Genomic DNA, 25,000 nt, shown 5'->3' on the forward strand with positions numbered 1-25,000 from the left:
TTTTAAAAATGTATTTATTTTTGCACTAGCTGTAGATTTGGAAACTTGAATGCATACCGCTAGGTCCAATACTCCACTAACCTTAATAGCAGTATAAAAAGTTTATGATTCCTTATGTGCACTTTGGACTCGGAAGGGAATGCAGTCAACTAAATACACCGTTGCAAAAATACCACTGAAATCGTAAACTAGTAGGCCTGTGTGCTGCATGAGGCCCATTCCTCCGAGACCTGATTAGGGTGATTGCATCACTTTTAAATTCACATTACCTTTTCTATTGTAGGTTAGACTATCACGGAAACTTCACAAACGTGTACAGCTAAAAATATTATATTAGGGAGTTGCACAACAAGAGAATCAGAGTATTGTACGTGTTGTAGATCTACACTCTGATAGGGGAGGCGCACGCACTGACATTTATTCATGCCAAGGTCAAAACAGACGATAAGGAAAGGGTGGTTTGCATTCGTTTTATAAAAAGCAATGGGAAATCACAAAATGCAAATATGCCATCTTCTGTCAACTTCCATGCTAAAAAGTTTGTTCTGTTTGCCATAAATAAAAAGCCTGCACAGCGTCTGTGCTCGGGAACGCTTGCGTTTAACAAATCGCCCACTTGCTCCAGCAATTTGTAAATGCTTGCATAAGCGCTACAGTGTATGTATATGTTATGCCATATCTTATATAAACCTCAAGAGTCACCTGATCTGTTCTTTAACTGGAAAGCTAAAGTATTCAGCTAGAAAATGAACACACATACGTGAATGCACAAAAATCTTCAGACAATCCCACAGTCCCTCCTTTTTACAGACACAGCCAGCTTTGGGTTGCACACACTTGAGTGAGTTCAAAGCCCACAAATTGTACAGCCTGCCAATCAACGGGAAAGGTGGCTCGGATCAAGTCTTCCTTTAGCTGCCAGTATATAGTTGCGCTGTACATTGTGCTGGTGCTTAGTAATATGAAGACACTTTGGCTAATCTGGTTTACAGTTTGCACCACATTATAAAAAGCAAAGGGGCAGCAAGCAAAAGTGATACATGTATTTTGAAGCTACTTACCTGAATTTCCCAGCTGCTTGTAAAATCTGTATTCCAAATGCAGCTGTGGTGCTCTGGACTTGATTGGCTCCTGGAAATTAAAGACAGGGGATTTGAAAGCATGCGGGTGGTCCATTAGTTTGAGCTGTAGGGACAGTAGCTTTCTTTCCTCTCGAAACCAGCTTTGCCACGATAACAATCTTCTGTGATTTTAAAACCAATAAACTCAAAACACTTGACACTTGTGTTTTTTGCCATAAATTCAGTTTAAAAAAAAAAGACAAAAATTCAAAGCAAATGCTTCCAGTACCTCAAGGGTCTGTTTCAGGCAAACTATTCTGATTGACAACGATGTGCGGAACTGTTTGGGAATGGCTCACTTAACGAAGCAGGAGTTAACTGCTGTGTAAAAGCTCCGGTCTGTTTGGAGCTCCAAAGCCGCACTGCAACAGAACATTCCCGTGAACTGGGAGGGCTGTGGGGATCGCCGGTTGCCTGGAGCTCATTACCAGCTTGGCGGCTCCCATCTCCTCCTCGGTGGGATTGCACAGGAGGCACATTTCAAAGCAGTGAAGATGTAAATTTACGAGGAGGATCGGCAAGAACGGGTGACCCTGCATTTAAGTACATCACTGAAATCATTCAGGATGGTAAATGCACCCTGAACTGATAAGAGCATGAAGAAGTCATTCCTGAGATTGTAGGGTTACCAATAGCAATTCATGCAGCTGTAAGGGAGGAACTATTTATTCAACACAGGCTGCTATCTCCCGATTGTTAAAATAGCATACTTAATGGAAGGTAGTCCTGAAAGTCGGGACCTGGGTGCAGCAGCTTTCTAAAGCTTATCCTTATATGAACTCTGGCCTCCAGTCCTGGGCTGCTGTCAAGCAGTGAATTGCGTGATGATTTTGTGATGTGACTGAGGAGATCAGATCACTCAGCTAATTCCCTGTGTGACCCAAGCCCTCCTAGTCTATTGATTTTAACCATGGCAGTATCAGACCCGAACCCCCACCCCACCCAAGCCTGGATTTCAATACAGACGGGGGAGCTTAACTAGAAAACAGAGGGTACATTTTAAATCAAGAGCCACAGACACAAGGGTCAAACTGGCCTTGATTCATTCTAACTGAAGCAATGGTGCTTTGTGCCAAGCAGGAGTAAACAGAGGGAAGCTAGGGGTTCTTATCACATCCAAAGTGATCCTTCCATGCACTTGAGGAGAAGTTTGATACCACTCTGATAGGTACAGAAGACGGAATAAAGAAACGCTGGTTTCACTTCCCTGTGTTAAATGAGCTCTACATTTAGGAACACTTTTAGATGGTCACTTGACTTTGAAGTGCGACAGTACTGGGTGAAAAAAAAAAGAAGGTGGTGGTCTCTTACCAATTTGATGGCCACGTACTCGTTGGTGTAGAGATTCTTCCCGAGGCGCAGCTCTCCAAAATTGCCGCAGCCAATTTTTTTCCCGACGCGGAAGTTGGGGCCAACCATAAGCACCCCAGAGTTAGACCCCGAACTCCGGCCGCCATGTCCAGTCCTCCCTCCCGCCATCTTGGACATCCTTTTCCCTTCCTCAGCCTCCCCCTTCCCTCCTCTCTTATCAAAATCCATAAGCTTGTGATACCCTGGCCTCTCCACGGTTACACCGCTGCCATACAAATCCGACGAAACTGAGGGGGAGGGAGAGAGCAAACAAACAAAACAAATTTAAAAATAAAAAGCTTTTCTTTGATAGAGCAGTTCTGGTTGAGGTTCTTGGCCTTGTTTCTTTTTCAGCACAACATCTCAGCCCGGCGCCACGTCGCTAATGGAACCACAGCGCCCCCTGGCAGCTCCTTCCTGCTCCCATCATCACCTCCTCCTGGTCACTCTTTGGTAGTGCAGGCATTCTTCATTTTAAACTACGGGGTGCAGTTGCAAGCGGCGATCCTCTGCTGGAATTCCCTTTGATGGAAAACTGTAGAAGGAAAATGAATAAAAAAAAGAGAGAACAGTAAGTAATGCACAGTGGATCAGTAACCCTCTCAAAGCCTCTTGAACACAGAAGGCAGATGCGGGACTGTTCTCAGATTTGTCAGTTGGAGGACACAGTGTTTGAGTCTGCAGTTTTCTTGTTTGTTATCGCTGTGCATTCCTGATCTCCACATCCCATACTAGATTAGTTTTACATCACTATGGAATTTTCCGAATCACCGAACTGCAAGAACAGATTGAGGCATTTTGATCATGCATTTAGCCAGGTGTGTATTCTGGTATATATGTACAGTAGCTGTGTACCTGCTGGACGTTTTATTGAGCTTTCTGAAAATAAATTTGCAAAGGGATAACTTATGAAGATAAACCAGAAAAAAAAAACACAACACTGCCAGAATGATTAAATTACATTAATGGTGTAGACTATTTAAAAAAAAAGACACTATACTTAATTATGCAAGCAATAAATAATTTAAAAACCATCTGAAGATAGCATAGTTCTTCAGATGGTTTTTAAACCACCCCTGAAAACCCCACAGAAATATCTGAACACGTGTGCTGCTAATAATGCAACCAAGTCACCTCAACCCAGCACGATGGTTTGTAAATGTTATTTCCAAGGATCAATTATGCTCTCCCTCTATGCATTTTTATATTTACAAGTCAGTTTCTCTGACACTACTCAACTGAAACAGAAAGAGGCTGTTGGTGGAAATCACAGCAGACTAGCAATTCTCCACATACTCCGAGGGAGCGAAGTGGCAAGAAAAACATCTTTGTAAAACTGTAATAACTGCGACTGCACTGACAGCTTCATTTATCCAGAGACACAGATACCATACAGTGCATTTGAATTCCACACCCACAGGCAACAGATAAGCAACTTGTAATTACTAGCCAACCCAGGCAAGATTTAAACCTGTCATAAAGAAGTAAAAGGAGACACAATCCAACCGTTATATTCCTGTGAGCTGAAGCATGCACATTTTATGGGGATACAAGCATATGAAATGCTTTCACAAGCAACTGATGCATGCACAAGATTCTATGTCCCTATCATCATTATGATGTAAATTTATTAAGATCTACAGTATTGACAACAGAATCAATCACGACTGCTGGAACATTGCACAGATAGGCAGGGATGGAAATAAGACTCCTACTGTATAGCAGTTTCACCCATTTTAGGTTTTACTGTACTACAAGCTTGATTAGCCAGTGTATAGCTAACGAGTTCAGGTGTTTTATTAAACTCATAGCAGAACCAGGAATGGATCAAACTGCTATGCTCAGATTTTAACTCCACCCGATAATGCAATTCACAAGTGCTATGCTGTGTTTCTGTCACAGTCAATAGCACATCATTAACTTGAGATGTTGTTTCTATGCAAGTAGCCTATGCAATTTGTCCTGATTTATCCTTCTGGATATTTTATAAGTGCTAAACGAGAATCTATAAGCAGGTCCCGGGGGCAAATGATATTTGCTGATCTACGGAGCTGCCCAAACTCCAAGAAGTCAAATCGATAGCTGCCAAGAAAATCTCCAATGTGGTTTTCAGTGCCAGTAAGTCAGAGGTTCCAATAGGGAGGTTTGGAGATTGTTAACCCGGCATTGAGAACACGTTTTTCTGCTGCAGAGATTGTGGACTGGCTCATCTGTCCAGTGTTAATGCATTTTTAATATTGTGCAGAGATATAGTCTAGCTGATGTACAGTATCTGGATTTCAGAACCGAAACTCCTACCAGATTATCAGATTAGCGTTATGTCAAGCGCTTATTATATAAACTATTTCAGGAATAGAAATCCCTCGCTACAGCTGTAGATGCAAACTCAGAGGCATCAGCATGACGGAAAAGTTGATGACAGTAAAAGTACATTAATATGGTTTACAGCATGTGGAACAACCTTGTGTTCTAAAGATGTAAAAATCTGAAGTGTGACAGTCAGGCGCACACAGACAGCTGCACACAGAGAGAGACACCTCACTCCCCACAATCTGAAACTCCCAATAACTTTTGCTAAACAATCTTAATACAACCGAATAAGCGTTTTTTTCAGATATATGGAAAAATGTAAAGTGTGACGTAGGTACAGTACGACCGCCTCCACTATATCCCCATCACTGGGAATTTAACGATACCGTGCATTCTCATTCTCACAAGTAATGCAGATTTAGGACAGTTCAAAAATTGTCACTACAGCACAGTCTGCAAAAACCTGCTGTTTTGTCATCCTCTGCCATTTACTTTGTCCACCAGTAGCATGTATGAATGAATGTGGTTATACCAGCTATAAAAAAAAAAAAAAAAAGAAAGCTTGAAATGTACAGTACAAACATTTAGAACACATGCTTCATTTCACTTTGCCAATGCAGTTCAATCCAACTGCTGTGATGAGTCTCTGCATTACTCACAGGTCACTTTTTTTTATTTTTTATTTATTTTTTTAATCCAGGCATCTATGAAGGAGGAGTCGTCAGTGCAGAGGCAGCAGTTCCACGCGAGGTACCTGTAGCTGCTTTCAAAGCCTGCCTTCCAGGCTACAGAAGTGCCTGTCAGCACTTTTTTTATTTATTTGTTTTTCAGTCAAAAGACAGGGAAACTACCTTCTAGTTTCTTTCAAAACACTGCACTAAAGCGTACCATATTTCAGTTAAAAAATCTCTCAGGAGTAAAAGAAACTTCGTACTGCATCAAATTACCTATGAAAGTGTGCACAGTGTTATTTATTTTTGACGTCACGCATACGTTGGTTTTCTTTGCATGATAAATTTCTGATAGTCATTTATAACTTCTGTTCTATGAACATGGGCGTTTTTGCCAGCAGGCACTGTGCATTTCAAGTTTCAGTATTCCAGCAGTATCTGTGAACAGTTAAATGACAGGAGAACTTATTTTATTGCTGAGGCTGTAGATTTAGTATCAGTCTATTTCGGGGGCCTCTTTCCGAATATAGCAGTGCCTCTTTTAGGCAGCAGCCAAGTGTGAAAGCTTTCTGTGCAGATCAACTTTGAAAGTTTGCTCCTTGAAAATGACTCCAATGCTTCCTAATTAAAAGTTCAGCCAGAGTCCCCAGACACTCACAGCACCTACTATGCAGTTCTGATATATTGCTATCTAGTTCTAGTGCCTGTGTAGAGGATTGCATCTTCACCAAGCCATGCAGTCAGATTAAAACTCAACTGATCTTTCATAAGACAGCTTAGCCTTAACTAGGGTAATGTTTTTAGTATTTCCTTTCCATAGCCTAAACTCAAAAGTTCAGGGATGGAAATAAGACTCCTGCTGCATAGCGGTTTTAAGCCATTCCAGGTTTAACTATGAGCTTGTTAAGTCGCAGTGTACAGGTAACAGGCGTGTCTTATTAAACTCATAGTAAAACCAGGAATAGATCACGGGAGTCTTTATTGCCATGCCTGAAATTCACATGTGATAATGAAGGTAACAGAAATGTACTTCCTACTTCAATTGAAATGCCTGGCTGCTTCCCTGCTCTGTGTCAGTACAGTGTGATTGCCACAAAGATGGAAGGAAAAGGGTGGGTGTAAGCTGTTATCTCCTGTAAAACATCAACAACCTACATCAGCAAAAGGCAAGGAAATTATAAGCAGATTGCAAGTGTTACTAAAAACTGGGTCACCATGATTTATATCAAACGTCCAAGCTTAGATTCATTCAAACCTGGCTCTGGTGACCACGCCCAATCGTTTCTGCCAGACACGCTTTGACTTGCCGATCGGCAACATTGCAAGTCGCTCTTCAGCTTACCTGTGTCACAGGTTTGAGGAAAACAACGAGCCACAGCTCTGTGACATTACGGGAGCTTATCATGCCACAGATAAGCCCCCCCCCCCCCCCCCCCCCCCCAGGTGGTTAGCGTGGTCAGATGGTTCATATAGTTAAAAAAATATATTTTTACATCATGAAATGGGAGACACAGACCTTGGTAAGCCATTATATACAGCAGCAACAAGAAATACGTTATCAAGCAAAGGCTCACCTTTAATAGGCTGTGCTCACATGGGCAGCTGCAATTGTCAGTTTAAAAATAGGAGTGCGCAATTGTTGTGTGTTTGTGGTGTACAGATCCCTGATAAAAAGCCTCTGTGGGCAACTGTATCCTACATTTGAGGAACAGGCAAATCACGCACAAAAAAAGGGTCAAGCATTAAAACTAAACCCATTTAAAACTTCTTGAAGGTTCAATTCTGTGTTAGAGTCCCGGCATTGTTCTTCCAGAACATTCTGTGCCCATTATCGAACGTATCTATAAATGCTTCCTGTAACACAAATCCTCCCCCGACCATAACGAAAGCAAACAGCATTATGAAAAAAGCCTAGCAATACGACATTTTAAGTCAATTTTAAACGTGGTGCAGTATATCGAGAAAGGAGGTGTGCCGTCCCTCAAAGATCTAATAAAGAAACCAGTCCTCAGACTTCACAGATTGCTCGCTGCGTTATTCACCTCTGTTTTGCATCCAAACTTCTCGTCACATTTACCGATAGGAAAACCACAGATAACGCACGCTTCTACTAGTTTTCCCACAGACATCCTCGTCATAGCTAATTACATTCGCACTGCCATCCACTCCACGCCACGCCGACGCCCCGAGTCACAGCTCTCTCAGATATCAACCTTGTGTGAACTAAACTAACATGCGGCTGAAACTGCTTCTGCAGAAGCCACTGTGAACACATTTGGTAAACACACATGTAAAATAGTAATAATGTGTGTGTGTGTGTGTACAGCATCTACACCTTGAAGTGCTGTAGCACTGATATTAAATAATGTCATCGTTTACAGTTTAAATATTCCCTTACCCAAGACCTACAAAGCACATACTCAATGTAAATACTGTACAGGTCTGCAGTGCAATACAACATGTGTTGCTGGAAAAACACAAAAATGTAAATCTGTATTAAAATATGAAAAACATCCTGTATACATTAGCAGAGACGCTTTTGTAGTTACAAAAAAAAAAAAAAATGTTGTCAGCTGATCATATTTTGATTATGATTTACCTGCTCCATAAAAAAATTTAAAAAAATCTGTTATTTTATATTCAGATAGAAAGTGAATAACCTTCTTCTAATGCCACGAGTTACTGAGATGATGCAGCACGGTGAACAGTCACGTCTTTTAAAATACAACTACTGAGCTCGAATATATAGATAGATAGATAGATAGATAGTCATGCAAACACACTTAACTTATATCCTGCATCAAAATGGCTTGACTGCTCACCATTTTGCTTACCTTTAGTAGTCACAAACGACATGTATATACATATAAAACTAACTCATTTGACGATGTTTAAGATTTTTAAGCAGTCTGTGGTTTTGCAGTGGGTGTATTTTTCGGTTGGTAAATTGCATTGCTTCAGGATGGGTCGGTGGCCTAATAAATTTCCTATACACTGTTTAAGCTCGAATCGTACTACACAGTCACGTACACAACCGGAATTAATAATGCTTAAACCAGGTATTAAAAAAATAAAAAACAAACGCGAACAGTTATCTTTTCGAGTCTGGAAATTCTGATTAGAGTTTACTACGTAAATAAAGTACAAAAAAAAAAAAAGTATTCTGTTCGTTTTCAAAATCGTATCCAAAACATCTTAGTTTATAGAAGATTTAGAAGACATTTTAAAAGTTTGAAAGACTGACTGTATCTAAACACAATCAAGAAACGATCTTAGCAATTTTGTATCAAGCTATGCAACAGAAGTACACAACGAGGAGGCCTGCCGCCGCTGCCGACTGAAACAAGTTTAAACTGGCAATGTAGTATCAAATATTAATTAACTTTTCCAGACAGTAAAATAAACCCGTCCTGAAGCGAAACGGCAACCCGCACGCCTTTACAACACAACAAGGCGCCGAATGCTTGAATTGCAATTCAATGGGGGGAAAAAAAAAAAGTCTACGTTTGTTTTGCTCTCGTAGAAACATCAACAGGGCAACTCCTTAATCCAGAAACAAAAATCCCTTGTTTGTTTTTTTGTTTTGTTTTTTAAAAAAAGCAGATTTCTTTCCGGAAAAAGGTATACAACGTCATATTTGTGAACAAACAGGGAGCCATTACCTCTCTCAGGCGTCAATTACTGAGTGTGAATCCCCATTTTTTGCTCGTATTTTGATATTTTCTTGGTTTCATCTCCTCCTTCCCTCTCCTGCTGTGTGTTTTTTTTTTTTGTCAGCTTCCAATCGAGCAGCACCAGGTACGTTAAGCACGCTACGTAACAGCTGCATAGCACTGCCAGTTCTACGCTCATTATCTGGCGTACTTGGGTTCAAGAATATGTTCTAACAAAAAAAAAAAAAAACGTGCGCAACTACCACGGCGATTCCAATGGAGCTGCCTTACGAATGCAACGTAACGTAGTTTGGAGAATAGCGGGGTGGTGACGAAATGCGAGATTCCTTGCGTAGGCCCAGAGGAGAGGTTTGAATGAAGGGAGGGATATTGGGGAATTTCAGCTTAAGATTGATGAGAGTTTAAAATGCTTCAGCTTTGTGGAAGTGCTTCCCAACCTGTGGAGTTGGTGCGGCTGTTGAAAGGCTTGCTGTCCAGTCATGTTTACCACATGTTTAATTGTTTTCTATCCACACTGCTACACCACAACATTGGCGTGGACGTCTCTGTGTGGGGTTATTAATCACACTGGTGTAACTACCCGTGGTCTGTACCAATGTCAAAGCCATTTAAAAAAGCAGTTTCTATCAGACCGTGTCCTCATGGTTGACAGCCGCTAGGGTCATATTAACCACCTGCAGATATGCTGAGAGAGGCCCCATTCCCTCATTCTGCAATAAATAATGGGGCACTTTAAACTCAAGGGTGTTGCCCTTATTTTGTCCAGGTCATTGTTGTGATTGTTCGCTATAATAAACATTGCATATAAAAATAGCTTCAGTTGTTCTAAAGGATGAAACACGTGCATCCTTAATTAGTATGCATGTAGAAAACCAGTTTCTTGCAGATACATTACATACAGTAAGACAGACATTGGGCTCCTATTACCAGGGCTGGGAAGCACTGCCCTAGGGTGGCAGAATGGCTCAGTTTTTGTTAGGGACATTTACATTTTTTTCTTGCGAATCATTCTGGTGCCTCTTACCTGGCTCTGGTACCTTTTCCTTAAGCAATTAAAACACACAAAAAAAAACCCAACTGTCCCACTGACCTTATAAAGGGACCCTAACCCTAACCTGCCAAACAACCGTCTGCCATCAGCAAACCTGTCAGAGGTGATGCCTGCCTGTCTTACCCATTGTGCCTAAAGCTGATTGAAGTTGAAACAAACAAATCCGACAAGTGAAGGGTCAACCCTTAATTTAATTCTAATGTATTGTGCAAGCCCCGCATCTCTGCAAACCAGAGCATCTGTAAGAAAACTGTTTAAAACTGCAGGTTGTTTATGAGATAAGGGTGCTGCAATCTCTCCTGCGATCTGACCTATTTACAGTCTTTCTCAAAGTCACATGGCTCACCGTTTAAAACAGGGGAGAAAAAAAGTTGATGTGATGCATGTTGTTTAACAAGAAAATGAAGGTCTTAAATGTAGCTGTGCAGGTTCTGGGGTTGTTTGTGTCTTCCGTTCAAGGTAAGAATGAGCACTGGCATATCTTCCTTTCCAAAGAACTGCTTATTATTAAAGTCGCAATAAATAAGTTTCTCTATGGTAGAGTTCAGAAAACCTTTACAACGTTAAATTATACAGCAATATCTGCATGAAATGACATTGTTAAAAATATGTCAAAAAACTTTGAAGTCTTTTCAAAATTTTAAAAAGGTGTTGACAAAATAAAGCAATGCTTCAAGAGACTTGGGACAGAGGGTGGGAGAAACTTCTTTGCGCCGAGACTGGTGAGGGGATGGAATGGCTGGACTTGCCTTGATGCTGAATCATTGCCACCCTTTGAGTTTGTTGCTCAAGTTGCAACTGGAACTGGACGAGCACCGATGGGCTGAATGGTCTGGTTGATACATTTTCCCTTTTTTAAAGGGACAGGGAAGGATTACTGTGACCCTCACATTGAAACTCCGCAGAAGACGCTGCTGGTGAGGCAAGGGGATGAGTTTAATCTGAGCTGCAGCTCCCCTTACTGCAGTCACTCCCCGTTCCTTCTGTACTGGTACAAGGAGGAGCAATCCCTGGATCAGACCGATGGGCACAGCCTTCACTCCAGCAATGGGACCCACACAGCCACCCTGAGAGTGCGCTCAGCCACAGAGCACCACAGCGGGCACTATCTGTGCCAGGCGAGGAAACAGCAAACCCAGACTGCATCTGCCATGGGCAACATCGTCCATGTACTGGTAACAGGTAGGGTTGCCCGGGGGCAGGACTAGTGAGACATCCCGTTTAGTCGTCCCAGAGACCCTTCTAAAAGTTTCCCATAGTAGAGTGTAATAAAGCATCGTGAATCCATGGTAGCACACATTGTAAAGCTCAGAGAGGTACGGTAGACCGTTAATAAAACCATGGGAAAACGTTGTAAGATATGCAGTTCACTGTGGTAAACTGTAATACGTGCTGTGATGTTTGCCTAATATCGATGAACTCCTGATCAAGCCAGCTCGTGTATTGTCACCTTTTTTTCTCTCAGTCCATTTTTAGAGGTATATAAAACCACTGAGACAGTCTGCATACTTAATTGCACTGATTTCTATAGCAGAAAGCACATGGAATCCAAACGAGAGCCCGATTTGTGCATTACGGTTATAACAGCGTGTTAGCTAACACATTTTTCTATTTCTTTAATCATGTAAAGCATTAATTCCACATTAAAAAAACGTCTGTTGTTGCTTACTAAAACACATTATAATAAGGTAATCCGCTTTGCCGGATCTTCTTGCCAGACTTTAAGGTCAACGTCTCTGATTCCGAAGTGGAGGTGCTCGAGGGCGACTCTGCATCGGTGACCTGCTCGGCTGTCTTTCATCCTGATGTTAAGCAGGGGGTGAGCTTGTACTGGAGCGGGGAGCGGTGCAACGAATCGGGCTCTGCTATCGGAAACCAGACGCTGGGAGAGGGACGGAGCTGGTCCACCTTGGAGCTCTCCCCTATCACAGTGGAGGATGCCGGGGATTACTATTGTTGCGCCTCCCTGGCGACGGAGCGCCCCAGTGAGGAGAGCAGGAGGGTCCGGGTACAGGTGACGGGTACGCCGTCCTTTTCAGTCTTTTTTATGTTTTTTATGTTTGGGGTTGAATACTGAATACAGAGGTTAATATTAAATGTGGCTTCATATTACCGTCAGTAAGGGCGAATCACCCTTATTGAAGTTCCCCATAGTAAAAACATATCAAAGTGTAATCAAGCACAGATAAGCACTGTGCAGTCCAGCAATGCATGGTGAAGAATAGTAATAATTGCAAACCTGGATGCATAGTATAACCGTTTGGAAAGCACGGGGAGAAACTGCGGGAACACTGTGGTAAAGTATATAAGGGCAGGATTGCTATGAAATGGTTTTAAAGAGAAGCGGGGTTCGGAAAATTCTAGCAGGACGCGTCCCCAGGTGCTGCTACAGCTGTTTAAATAACGGACCTGTCGTTTGTATTTTCAGCATCCTCGCAACTTTCCACCCGCTTTTTAAAAATTGCTCTTCCTGCAGTGAGGCTATTTTGAAACGAGCTTTGAAGCAGGCTTTGCATTTATAGGTGTAAAAAGTTGTCAGGATGTAAACAATGAAAACTAAAAAAAAAAAGACAGGTTATTTAAAGCGCTGTAGCAACGCGTGGGGACGCAATATATATATATTCGGAACCCCGCTATTTACTCTTTAAATGTGACGCGGCTTCAGTGCTCCGTATCGCGGGTAACCTGGGCTGTGCTTTCTCCCGCAGGAATGAGATCTGGAGGCGAGATTATCCTGCTCTCCCTGGTCCTTGTTAAAGCCGCTGTCTTCATTATATCCGTCGCCTTGAGCGCCTGCCCGTCCTGCAGAAAGGCATGCTGTCAGCCGGATTCTTATAATAGAAGAAATGCTTATCAATAAAGAATTATTCCAAATTAAAAAAAAAAAAAAAACGGAGAAGAAAATGTTTTTCATCTTTATTAAAAACACATGTATTTACAGTATGGTGCAAGAGTCGGTTATTCACAGCAAGAATTCCTCCTGATTGGAGGCCGCTGGCCGGAAACCACAACCACGCAGGTCAAAGCAATGGGTCGTCTTAAAGACTGACGTAATATATAAGAGGCTTATTAACTTATACGCATGTTTTAATAGAATATAATTAACAAAACTGAAAAAGAAGTTCATTTCAATTGAGTTCCTCAGCCTGAAAATGTCACTGATAAGGGACTTGTTCAAATGAAATTTGAGTCAGCATGCTGTATTGCGAAGGCATTTTATAAAACTTCTTTGAGGAATGAGAAATCATTTTTATGTTAGATAATTGCCGGTTTGTTTTGTTTAACTGTGGAGAAACATCACTGGTTGCCTTACTGCTGATTCTTCATAATGAGAGATTTGGGGGGGGGGGGGGGGGGGGGGGGGGGGGGGGGGTAGTCTGATCAATAGTCCTTTTGCTTCGTTGCCCACAGCTTGGCTCCTCTGGTGTCATGGTACACCTTGAGGTCTAAGTGCTGGTATGTTTGGTCCTGAGTGGTACTTCCAGTCCCAGGGCTCAAGGTGGTCCTTTTTCCCGGGGCACTGAGAGCCGAGACCGGGCAGGACGACTGCTGGAAACCCTGCCAATGAGAGAGCGGGAAGTGCAAACCAGTGGACAGGAAGTGCAAGTGATCAGCAGTGCGTTGGAGGAACGGAGAGGAGGGTCTGTCCGTGTAGAGCTCAGAGCGGGGCTGCTCATGTGAGCCGCGCTCCCCCTGTGCCAGGCTGGGATGGTCCCACACCCTCGATTCTGGGGGAGTCTCGTCTGTGGTTTTCACGTCAGACTCCTCCCTCTTTGCTGTGACTCCGCCCTCCCTCTCTGCTGTGGCTCCGCCCTCCTGCTCTGCTGAGGCTGTGTACTCTCTCGGGGCGATGCCACGCTGGCCTTTGCGGAACTTGGCTCTCCTGTTCTTGAACCAGACCTGGAACAGAAGCGAGATATTCAATGAGAGCTGAAAATACAAACAACACGATTCTCAATCCATCGCTCTGCAGTAACTCAGCAGAATGCAAACCCTGCACACTCTCTGGCAGTGCTTCTACTAGGTGAGCCGAAGGGGGTCTCAAACTGGGCCGACATGACATATAAATAAAAATATATATATATATATATATATTATATATATATATATATATAATATATATATAGTATGAGAAATGTCTCTTTACGTTAGTCGTGACCCACACAAACATTGTGTTACCTGGATGCGTCATTCTAACTTCGCAGAGCCAGGCCCGGCGTGGGTTTGTGTTACCTGGATGCGGGCCTCTGGAAGGCTAATGCACAGAGCCAGCCTCTCTCTCATCACCACATCGGGATACTGCGTCTTCTGAAAGGCCTTCTCCAGAGCCGCTAGCTGAGGGCCAGTGAACGCCGTCCTGCTTCGCCGCTGCTTCTGCTGGTCCCCGTAACGCGCCTCTAGAATCAGCTCTGCAAAATGGTTTCAATTCACTATTGTTTCATTTTTACATGTCCTCTGCATATGTTGTGATGCATTCTGAGTGGCTCTGGGCTCCGTTTCTCCAATATTAAGTTATTCTCATTTTTCTCTGCATGCACTAGGCTTTGGATTTTCAGCTTGTCTGGAGAATCCCAAAAGGCAGGCATGAAAAGGCCTTCATCATTCCATTCAAATCCTGTGACTGTATGCCCACCTTCTCCCTCTGTCTCTATAGAGTAGGGCTGGTAGAGTTATTTTCACATGGTTTGAATGGAAACCAGGCAGACAGTTCAGTGCCTGCCAGCTAGGATTCTCTAGACCAGCTCAAAGCAAGGTAGACGCTGATAAATCTGCTCTGATAAGTTTTACAATTCGACAAACATTTTTAAAGTGCCAATCGCGTGAGATCTTACTGCTGTTTGCACAGTTTGTCATGATTTTACCACCCCTACACTGCTGTGCTTTACAACAGCTTATACAACACAGATGTAATGTAGCGCAGTTACAAATGCACATGTTTTATTCTTAGAATGAACATATTTTGGAGTGGGTATGCTTTGCCTCCATAGCCAATAGATGTGGACCACATTTCTGTTCAATGTTTGCCATACCACTTTGTGATTTACTGTGCTTTTCCATTGTTTGTTTGTTTTTTAATAAGCTTTACCACATTTTGCTGTGCTATTATCATGGTCTCCAAGGAACTGGAAATTTACCTGCCAATCTCTCTGCCACGGAAAAGGTGTGAATAGATGAGGGCAGGCCTTCAGCTGGGCTTATCTGGTACTGCTCTGCCATCTGCTGGTGCAAGTTGCACATTACAGCCAAGGAGTTCATATTCTGGAGTGGGTATCCTACACTTCCCCCATAGTAGTAAAGGGAATTCATGGTGCTGTTTTTCTGTAGTTTCCTAGAGCACAGGCTTCTTTTTAGAACAACAGTGACACCTGGTGGCGAAACATAAAACATCGGTGAGTTTATCTTGGATCAGTTAAATGCAAAGTTTATTTTATATTTTAATTATATATAATTTAGTTGTATTCAATTATATATAAAGACAAACATATACAATATATACAAATATAATTAATAAAATATTCAAACTACCCAGCCACCTGACTAAATGCTTTATTTATTTATTATTATTGTTATTATTTATTTCTTAGCAGATGCCTTTAACCAGGGTGACTCACAATTGTTGCTTGCAGTACAGTATTTCAAATACATACTGATGCATGAGCTTTATTAATTTAATACAGACTCAACAGCATGTTCAGAATTGTTATTATTATATTTCATTGATTTCAGAATAATTGGAACTTCAGTATGCCAGTCAAATTGTTACTGGAATAATGTATTAACAAACCATGAACTGATGTCTTACAAAAATAGGAAAATATAACAGCATTGCATATGGCGTGTATTACAAGCATACTAACACCGTTTTAATTTCACTTTCTATTTTAATCTATGGTGTATGAGAAGCTGTCTTGAAAAGACAAATATGAATTATGCAGTGTAGTACGGATAGGAAATTTACAAAATACTGTATTATAATGAATATATTAATATAATAAATAAAATTATAATGATTAAATTACATTACAAACTATAAGGAACGTACAATTGTGCATGTGGTGATAGGATTCTGTTCAGAATGCTCTTTTGACTGAAGAATACGTGTACTATAATGTATGCACTACATCTCGTTAGCTTAAGAAATGTTCAATAGACTTTAGCAAAAAAGGACGGATATTGAAAAGTTACAGTGTATTGCTATTTAAAATTAAAATGTGTTAAAAGTTAAAATAGTCTATCCAGCAGGAATAAGAAAAGGTACCTTTTTCTCGGCTCTGCTGCCTGTATTCCTCTCCCAGTTCGTTGTCCGTTCAGTTTTTGGAGCTAGTCCACTAAGCAATGCCCTGATCCAGGATTAAAGTTCTCTCCTCACTCTTCCCACCCTCAGCAATTTAAGAAGCATTAACTTCAGCTTCCCTCCACCATTAGCCAATAGAAAGAGAGGCATTATGCTGGATTAGGGAGGATAAAGAAGAGGGGGGGGGTCAGTGAGTGGGGGCTGGGGGCCCCCCGAGTTTTTGAACCTATAGAACTCAAAGTTTAATGAGAGCCCTGCTGTATTCCACATTAAAGCAATTAAGACAATGGGGGCTTCCTAATCTCACAGCCCAGGAAGATTAGAAAAAAAACAGACCAGCTTCTTCTTTTTTCTCTCTGTCTTCGGGTTTGTTTTGCTAACCGGGGGGGTTTAGTTTGGCCCCAAATTCTCCTCTAAAGAGATACCCAAACAGCTCCTATTGTCCCATACTTAGCTGCCACTGTCCCGTCTTGAGAAGCTCTTTATATATTTGTTGTAAACGTAAACGCAGGCAGTATTTCAAGATAAGTGGCAATGCAATGCCATTGTTCTGTATTAAGGGACTATGGTAGTGCCAGGGCAGACACAGTGGTACTGCCATTAGATATAACCTGGCACCTCAATGGTACGGCACATGAAACAAACGCGGCATGTTGAAAACAGTGAATTAGTGAAGGCATTAAACAGAAAAATAGATTATTTGCACAATTTATTGTCAACAGTGGACAGTGAATTAACCACATAAGGTTATTATAGAATGGTGAAATGTGGAATGGGAGCGCTTTATTCTGAAGACACAGATTGTATGAATTATAAACTGTCCCCAGTATCTGTGTTATTTCCCAGTGTCTCATTCGTCTCTTGTCAGCATCCCCTTGTAAAGGGTTATTATAGTAAAGGCATAACACAGTCTAATAAAGCACAGTGACAGCATGGCAAAGCATAGCATTGCACAGCCCAGAGAGGTATACTAAAGCATATTAAACAACATGGCAAACCTTGGTAAACTGTGGTAAATGCATAGTATAGCCATGGGGGAAAACATAGGAAAGCTGTAAAATGACTGTGCGAATGTACTGTCATTTTTATTAGGGTCCCCCAGTCCTCTGCCTCTGTAGTATCTTGAGTTTGGGTCTGTGCACCCATGCATCCTCACAGCCGTACAGTACACTATCAGGGAAAGCCTTCAGCTTAGGGGTTTAGTGATGTAAATTCCAGATCTGCCAGATCTGTGCTTAAACGCCGGCAGCCATGGATTAAGTTTCCCACGAGCATTAGCTGGAACCAGGAGATCCTGGGTTTTTACAGCAAGCAGTACAGGCAGGGAGAGAGCTCAGGGTGATGGGGGGCTGGAAGAGGGAAGGGAGGGGGGGGGTACATGGGCCAGCATTAAACTGACCACCTCCACATCTTGATACGGAACTGGGAGAGAATACTGTAGCAGAAGAGGCGGGGAAAGGGAGATCCGGACTGCTGTATAGCTGGTCGCTGTGATTCAGTTGTGTGGATGTGCATTTTATTTCTGCAGAAGAAATGCGTGAAGCTTTTTTGGTCTACTGAAGCTTCGATGACAACTTTGTAGCTGAACACTGTTACATCTGAAACCAAAAATAAATACAAAAAAATCAGTAAAACTGAATTGGGCCGATAGCCCAATAGTCTGCACCATCCCTCATCTTCAATTGTTTCTATGCGAAAGGGCAAAGGGCCGATCAAGGGGGCGCTGCAGTGGTATGGCAGAATGGTACCTACTCAATAGAACAAACCAATGCACATAGCACTGCAGACAGCCTGCTCCCATATGAGGACCACAATCCGTGAACTGTGTTGCTGTTGCAATGAAGTGCTGTGAAGGGTTTCCACAAACTTCTTTCACTATATCCAAACCCAGCTTTTAAAACCTGCTACGCAGCGAAATTACATGGCGATGATTGATATTGCGTCTTGATAACTCTGCACAGCATCTAACACGTTGTAACGTTGGTGATAAGCCGAAGTAAGTAGTCACCACTTTCTCATTTCTCTCCTTTTTTTGTCCTGTTTTGTTGGCTGTCAAACTATATTAGTGTCCAACAAAAATAAGTCATTTGCCAAGCCTTTTGTCAAGATCCCTGGGCCCATTTAAAGCAGAGGGATTAGTGCCGAGAGTCCTTTGTCTCCCTACCTAGCAGGATTAGAGAGATTTGCTGCTAAAAAGTAGTTATTTCAACGGCACTTTCATCCTGCTTCTTGGCTAAAGCTGGGTTGGCTGGGAGGATTAAGGACACACAGAGCCCCTCCTTGTGCGAGCCGGCCCCCGCGCTGAAACACTCTGGTTTCCCTGTAAATGAGAGATGTCTTGGCTGATCTTTCCCACTGTGACAATCCACCTTGGGGTTTGTTTGGGAGCCCAGCGACATATTTCTTTACTTTTCCCTTTCTACACATGTGCTGCGGAGGAAAACTGAGCAACTTTGCATTGTGCATTGAAACTCAACAAGCTTACCAAACTCAAAACTAAAAAGGTGTTTGCTTAAATCACGTCAGTATGTGCTCCAAAATGATATAACAACAGGGGATAGATGCTTGTATCACAACTATAGTACATAGATATCATTAAATACAAATTGTTGCATGTTCTGCCTAGTGGTTAGGGCTGAGGGACTGGGAGGCAGTGTGGCCTATCAGTTAGCGTTGAGGGACTGGGAGGCAGTGTGGCCTAGTAGTTAGAGCTGAGGATCGGGGTGATGCAATGTTTTGTGAATTACAATTGATATTCCTTTCGCTATATTTGATAACAGTTTTAATTAAATTGAACGTATGTGTGTTTTGATGTATTTCCATCTTTAGTTTGTCGCTGAAAGTGTAGCAAACCTCTTTTAAGTAAATACCCCTGAGGTCTACAGGGGTGGAGGGCTGTACCAAAGCCCTTTAAAGGGACCGTTTTGTTTATCTCCGATAACAGATGTGTCAGTGGTGAGCAGCCCTTTATAATTGCTTATCAATAGTGCAAATTTGTATTGACAAGCCCCTGCCAGCAAGGAGCTTTTTCAGTGTCAGTTATCCCCCAACACAGCCTCTAAACAGGGGCCCTGCCTCACCCGTGACCGATACCTCTCACAATTGCCCTTCTTTAAGGGACCCCATGCCAGGAAGGATCTGGATGAGTTAAAGACTTCTTCATTTGGGAGAAATCGATCAGCTCAGCTCACCTCTGACCTGCTGGTGTCATGGAGATTGTCCTGGGGGTCAGCAGCGGCGGTCGCTCACGAGAGAGACGCAGCGAGGGACGAGGATCACGCTGAGCACATTCAGCCTGCTAGAGCGGAGCTGACAGGCAACTTTACACCAGGGATTCAAAGGGCCTTTGAAGGCTTAGGGCATGTGTGTGAGCTTGATAGGGGGTGGGTTTAGGAACTTTTTCCCTTCAGGGTGTTACCTGAAATGAAAAACAAACTGTCACAAAGTTAGAAAAGTAGAACAGCTCAGAACGGCATTGTCTGCTTCGTACATGTATTTACCTAAGCATTAAACTGACCCTCCTTGAAAACAAAAAAATAATAATTTCATTTATTTGAGCATTTCTAAGTTTTTAAAGACTGTATTCAAATAAGTGACTTCTTCAAAGCTCTACATTAAAATTAATGAAAAAGACGACGTCTTATTTTTCCAAAACTTTTTAATGTTTTAAAACTGTTATCACATGTTCTGTGCAATTGGTCTTAACAGCATTTAAACCCCCCAGCATTTAAATCAATAAGAAACCTGATCTCCTGCAGTCTTACACGTTGTTACTGAAATAAATACATTAAAGCAACAGAGGTGTCTTTCTTGAATGCTTTCAGCGATGGTGGTGCTAAGATCCAACACTGTTTAGATTAGTTAAATACACACCAGTAACTTTTATGAATAGTCCTCAAAACACCATGGCCTCTAAATGTGCCTTGTTTTATACGAGCTCAGTCAATCCAGCCCTTTGTGATTACTGTTAAAACTGGACCAGGCTACTCTTACAGAAATGAGGCACAATCCTATTACAGTGTTTTACCCAAGCATTACGAGCAAGAGGCTACACTAAGGATATGAAGCAACTATGTACTGGTTAATGTCATCAGAGAGCAAAGATGTCCAACTTCTAATTTAACTCATCAAAAATTGAAATCTTTTGTACACAGCGGATCTAGGAAAGAGACTCCACTCAAAACTATACAGCGCTCTAGTAGTATAGGAAAGAGAACTCCACTCTCAACACTGCAGAGCGCTCTAGCAGTGCTCCAGAGAGCGCTCTAGCAGTATAGGAAAGAGAACTCCACTCTCCACACTGCAGAGCGCTCTAGCAGTATAGGAAAGAGAACTCCACTCTCCACACTGCAGAGCGCTCTAGCAGTATAGGAAAGAGAACTCCACTCTCCACACTGCAGAGCGCTCTAGCAGTATAGGAGCAGTATAGGAAAGAGAACTCCACTCTCCACACTGCAGAGCGCTCTAGCAGTATAGGAAAGAGAACTCCACTCTCCACACTGCAGAGCGCTCTAGCAGTATAGGAAAGAGAACTCCACTCTCCACACTGCAGAGCGCTCTAGCAGTATAGGAAAGAGAACTCCACTCTCAACACTGAAATAGAGAGAACTCCACTCTCCACACTGCAGAGCGCTCTAGCAGTATAGGAAAGAGAACTCCACTCTCCACACTGCAGAGCGCTCTAGCAGTATAGGAAAGAGAACTCCACTCTCCACACTGCAGAGCGCTCTAGCAGTATAGGAAAGAGAACTCCACTCTCACACTGCAGAGCGCTCTAGCAGTATAGGAAAGAGAACTCCACTCTCCACACTGCAGAGAGCTCTAGCAGTATTGGATAGAGAACTCCACTTCACACTGTAGACCAGTTAAAGTAATCTAATATACTTTTTCAGTAGGAGACGCTGAATCTATTTAATTAGTCTTGAAATATATATGTTCATCCTCCCCCCAAAAGTAGAAATAAATGATTTAAAACAATAAATGGACAATCAATAAAGTATTAACGTTCATTTCACAGACAAAAATCTGGAAAGAATAAAATGTTTTGGCTATACAACTTTCTTCAGGAATATAGATAATCAAAATCTCATTTAAAACTAAAGAAAATGAGTCCAGCAGATAAGGGTTTTCCACCAGGAATAGCCTACCAGCAAGAGGGAGTCTGGTTTGATGAGATATATTGAGATTGGCATGACCACATTTTACTGTGACCTTTGAGCACCTTGTGAAAGGGGTCCTAGGCTGATCACTTTGACAAAGGAGGAAGCAGATTAAACAGGCGTTAATTGGAGAACAGGGCTTGCACAATGCAAAGGAGCTGGTACCAGGTGGTTTTGGGTGAAGGATAAAGACTTCATAATGATAACACAATCGATCAGCTCTGACCACCTTTGACTCCAGAGGTCACTCCTGGGACACTGCAGGAGTCAATTGGAAGGGTAGGCGAGTAAAATGAACTCAGCATGGGCTGGACGCTTTATTGGGTGCCGTCGTAGGGCCCTTGGCCAAGTCAATGGTGGCATGGACCTCAAAGGCCTGAGAAAAGAGGGGGGCACCTTACACTAAACCCTGCCCCCCCTTCCTGCAATGCACCTCCTCAAGATTATCTTTGAAACAACATTCAAACTTGAGCATGTCTACATGCAAGTTAGAAGCGAAAACCCTGATGCCTCTCCAGCGAGTGTTAAGATTAGGATCAGGAGCTGTTGCTGAAGTTCTCACAGCATGAGGCCAGAGCCGCGCTGCAAGGCTTTCAGAGAACGCTCGTGTCCCTCGCCCTTCCCTGACCCCAGAGTCAAGATCGCAGATCGATTCTGGCAATGAAGAAGTCTTCACGCTTTTTTTTTTTTTTGGTCCTGCTTTTACAAACCCCCTTCCACTACATTGTGTCCGTATTGATCTCCAGTTAGTTACTCTTTAAAATGTGGGGTCTCAGCCCAGACCTCCAGAATGCATCCTGACAAGTGAAGAGAGCCAGTCAATGGGAGTTGGTTGCTTGAGAAGAAGAATGGGGCTGGTTAATGAAACATGTGTTAAATAACTGCTGCCCTCCACACCTGCTAAATGGAGCTTCATGGAGATGTTAAGTCCACAGGCAGGGCTGGGGCTGCCTAATCTCAAATCCCTTTGAACCTGACCCCTGCCTACAGCACCACTCATCCTAACAAAGCATCCATTCACCTCTACTGGCAGGAGAGGGGACTGCAGCCACAAAAACTTAAAATAAAAAACAGCTTGTCCTTTAAAATGAATTCAAATCAAATTATTAAATGCCCACTTTCTACCATAAGCATTTCACTATAAATTAATGGGTTGAGAAAATGAAACAGCTGACACACACACACACACACAGATTAACCACTGTTTTCTTTTTAATAGAAAAAAAAAACAATACAAAAAAAATGACCATGTTACAGAGTATTTACATCTCAAGTCTTAATACTTTTTTTTTTTATCATAAGGTTGCTTAGGTCATTCGGATAATCTAGACTAGTTTAAATATTATTTAAATGACTAGTTATTGCATGTCTCTGTAGCTAGATAAATGAGAAGCGGTCTATCGGACAAGGTGTGGAGGGTGGGGAGGAAATCCATAAAGGGAACTACCCCCGGGTAATTTACAATAGGTTTGCAATATCCATGCAAAGTAGAGCACGTCAGCACTACCCGTGGGTTTTGAACTTAACACAAGCGACGGCAAAAACAAAAAGAAGAATGAAAGTGTTGATTCAGCACATTAGCGGACCCCAGTCCTGTCCACTGTGGGTCACAAACAGTCCAGGTTCATGCAGCAGCCTGGTCTTCCTCAAACAGTGACCTCATAAAAGAAGCCTGGTGATACACACAGAGTAATCACGACAGGAGAGCTCAAATTTTAAATGAACATGGAAGTGCTGATTAAAACCATAACCAGATTGTCCCCAAAGACTGAAGCAGGTAACATATTGCAGCACTGGGGCAGAATCTACTTATAAAAGTGGACCTATAGCCTCCTACAATAGCACAGCATGGCATGCATAGAGGAGTTGGGATAGGGGGAGCCTACAGTTGAACTGCAGATCAGCTCGAGGTTGTAAATGGTACAGCATCTACTTCTATGGTCCTACGTTCCAATGTACACTAACAATTTTAGCAATCAGCCTGTGTGCAAACAGTTAAAAAGGCCTTTGCTGACAATGATACTGCAAGATTGTTAAAGCACTTATCTTACCCCTTGTTAGCCCCACATGTAAACTTTCAATTATTGCTGTCAGCACTGCTATTAACCGCATGGTGCTGTATATAATGAATGCTGTTTAATTGCCTTTATAGCAGAGTGCAGGTGCTGTGCAATCAATGTGAAAAAGGGGGTGAGATGCATTTGCTAAAATGAAGGCAAAATTACCTGTAAAAAAACCAAACAACTGAAGTCATACTGCAGCACAGGTCAGTCAAATCCCCTTTCTCTGCACGTTGTAACTGATCTGCCAGTCAGCTCAGCCGTGCTTTTGCCCTGTTGTTTCAAACTCAGGCCCTCGAAGGCCAGCAATACGATAGATAAGGGTTTGTTTCAAGCAGGATCTAAATGGTTTTTACCACTCGTTTGCTTCGATTATTCTACGTGCATCATCAGAAAAAGTCCTGGACTGCTAACACAAAGTGTATTATTACTTACTACTTGGCTATTTGTTCTGTAACTAGTGTAAAGTCAGAGGACCTCTTGAGGGAAAACTAGTATGGATGCCCATAGTGCTGTAGCCCCTGTTTGGAGTATCTGGATATGTGTGCATGTGACCAGCAGGTGGAATCCACAGTTCTATTCAATAGAACTACCCGAGATGTTTTAGCAAAATGATCAGGGGCTAGCAATAACGTTCCTGTGAAAAGATGACTCAGCCAACCAATTGAAAGCTTAAGTCTGTTGGTCTCTAATTGATTTACCTTGAATCAGTTAAGATCAGTTTTAATGCAGGCATGGTTGCTGGTGCCTGATCATTTTAATAACAGGTAGTTATAAAAAATAAATACGGAAATAACAGAAAGCAGTTTACAAATGTGCAAGAATAGATCATAAGTGAATTGTCTACCACTTAGATAAGCTTAAGTCAGTTCTAGTTTAGAAATAGAATGGCTGGCCAGAAAATGTAAAAGCAACCTGGATCCCTGCATCCTTAGCAATCTCTGAGGCAGGCCCAGCAGAGGCGCCCCATTCTAGTAGGAGAGATTTCACTGCAAGAAGGGACTCAAGTGACCTGCACACCCTGTATCAAGCATTTACTGCAAAGACGTACAAGAAAGGTCAAACTAAAAACGCCTGTGTAAATATAGGCTACCTGAACAAACCTGATCACTGAACTGAGAAATCTGACAAGCCTGCATAACTATTTCAACCCCCCACCCCCCTAAAACTTTTTTTTAGTTTTTAGAACCAAGCAACATCAAGAAAAAGCCACCAAGCCACAAAACATTCTGCATCCACCTTCCATACCTTGCCTTGTGCAGGACTACTTAACAGTCCTTTTAAAAACAGGACTGGGAACAGAATTCCT

General features: G+C 42.3%; 3 protein-coding genes across 3 annotated transcripts in view; 1 reads left to right on the forward strand and 2 right to left on the reverse strand.

Moving 5' to 3' along the window:
* Positions 1 to 923: 923 nt before the first annotated feature.
* On the reverse strand, positions 924 to 9,241 carry LOC121301258 (casein kinase I-like). Its single transcript, XM_041230425.1, has 3 exons — positions 9,115 to 9,241; positions 2,433 to 3,006; positions 924 to 1,131 (listed from the first exon to the last, which is right to left on the reverse strand). The coding sequence occupies exons 2-3, from the start codon at positions 2,658 to 2,660 to the stop codon at positions 1,054 to 1,056; spliced, it is 306 nt and encodes a 101-aa protein (XP_041086359.1). The 5' UTR covers positions 2,661 to 3,006; positions 9,115 to 9,241; the 3' UTR covers positions 924 to 1,053.
* Positions 9,242 to 13,558: 4,317 nt separating this feature from the next.
* zgc:101100 (uncharacterized protein LOC445169 homolog) lies at positions 13,559 to 15,538 on the reverse strand. Its single transcript, XM_041230321.1, has 3 exons — positions 15,313 to 15,538; positions 14,411 to 14,586; positions 13,559 to 14,077 (listed from the first exon to the last, which is right to left on the reverse strand). Exons 1-3 carry the CDS (start codon positions 15,482 to 15,484, stop codon positions 13,559 to 13,561), a joined length of 867 nt encoding a protein of 288 aa, XP_041086255.1. The 5' UTR covers positions 15,485 to 15,538.
* Positions 15,539 to 18,162: 2,624 nt separating this feature from the next.
* The window catches only part of LOC121301182 (C3 and PZP-like alpha-2-macroglobulin domain-containing protein 8), a 33,249-nt gene continuing 26,411 nt past the window's right edge, over positions 18,163 to 25,000 (forward strand). The window contains exons 1-2 of the mRNA XM_041230322.1: positions 18,163 to 18,216; positions 19,590 to 19,788. Of these exons, the coding sequence (XP_041086256.1) occupies positions 18,163 to 18,216; positions 19,590 to 19,788 (253 nt within the window). The remainder of the gene's footprint in view (positions 18,217 to 19,589; positions 19,789 to 25,000) is intronic.

The sequence above is a fragment of the Polyodon spathula genome, chromosome 27, assembly GCF_017654505.1.
Source record: "Polyodon spathula isolate WHYD16114869_AA chromosome 27, ASM1765450v1, whole genome shotgun sequence".
NCBI classification, from domain to species: Eukaryota; Metazoa; Chordata; class Actinopteri; order Acipenseriformes; family Polyodontidae; genus Polyodon; species Polyodon spathula.

Excerpts from the sequence above, each read along its gene's own strand:
- LOC121301258 (XM_041230425.1), bottom strand. The coding sequence starts at position 2,660 with ATGGATTTTGATAAGAGAGGAGGGAAGGGGGAGGCTGAGGAAGGGAAA. Across the intron at positions 1,132-2,432 it reads AGTACGTGGCCATCAAATTG|GAGCCAATCAAGTCCAGAGC; the intron begins GTAAGAGACCAC and ends TTTAATTTCCAG.
- zgc:101100 (XM_041230321.1), bottom strand. The coding sequence starts at position 15,484 with ATGAATTCCCTTTACTACTATGGGGGAAGTGTAGGATACCCACTCCAG. Across the intron at positions 14,587-15,312 it reads CGTGGCAGAGAGATTGGCAG|AGCTGATTCTAGAGGCGCGT; the intron begins GTAAATTTCCAG and ends ACCATTTTGCAG. Across the intron at positions 14,078-14,410 it reads TTCCAGAGGCCCGCATCCAG|GTCTGGTTCAAGAACAGGAG; the intron begins GTAACACAAACC and ends CTTCTGTTCCAG.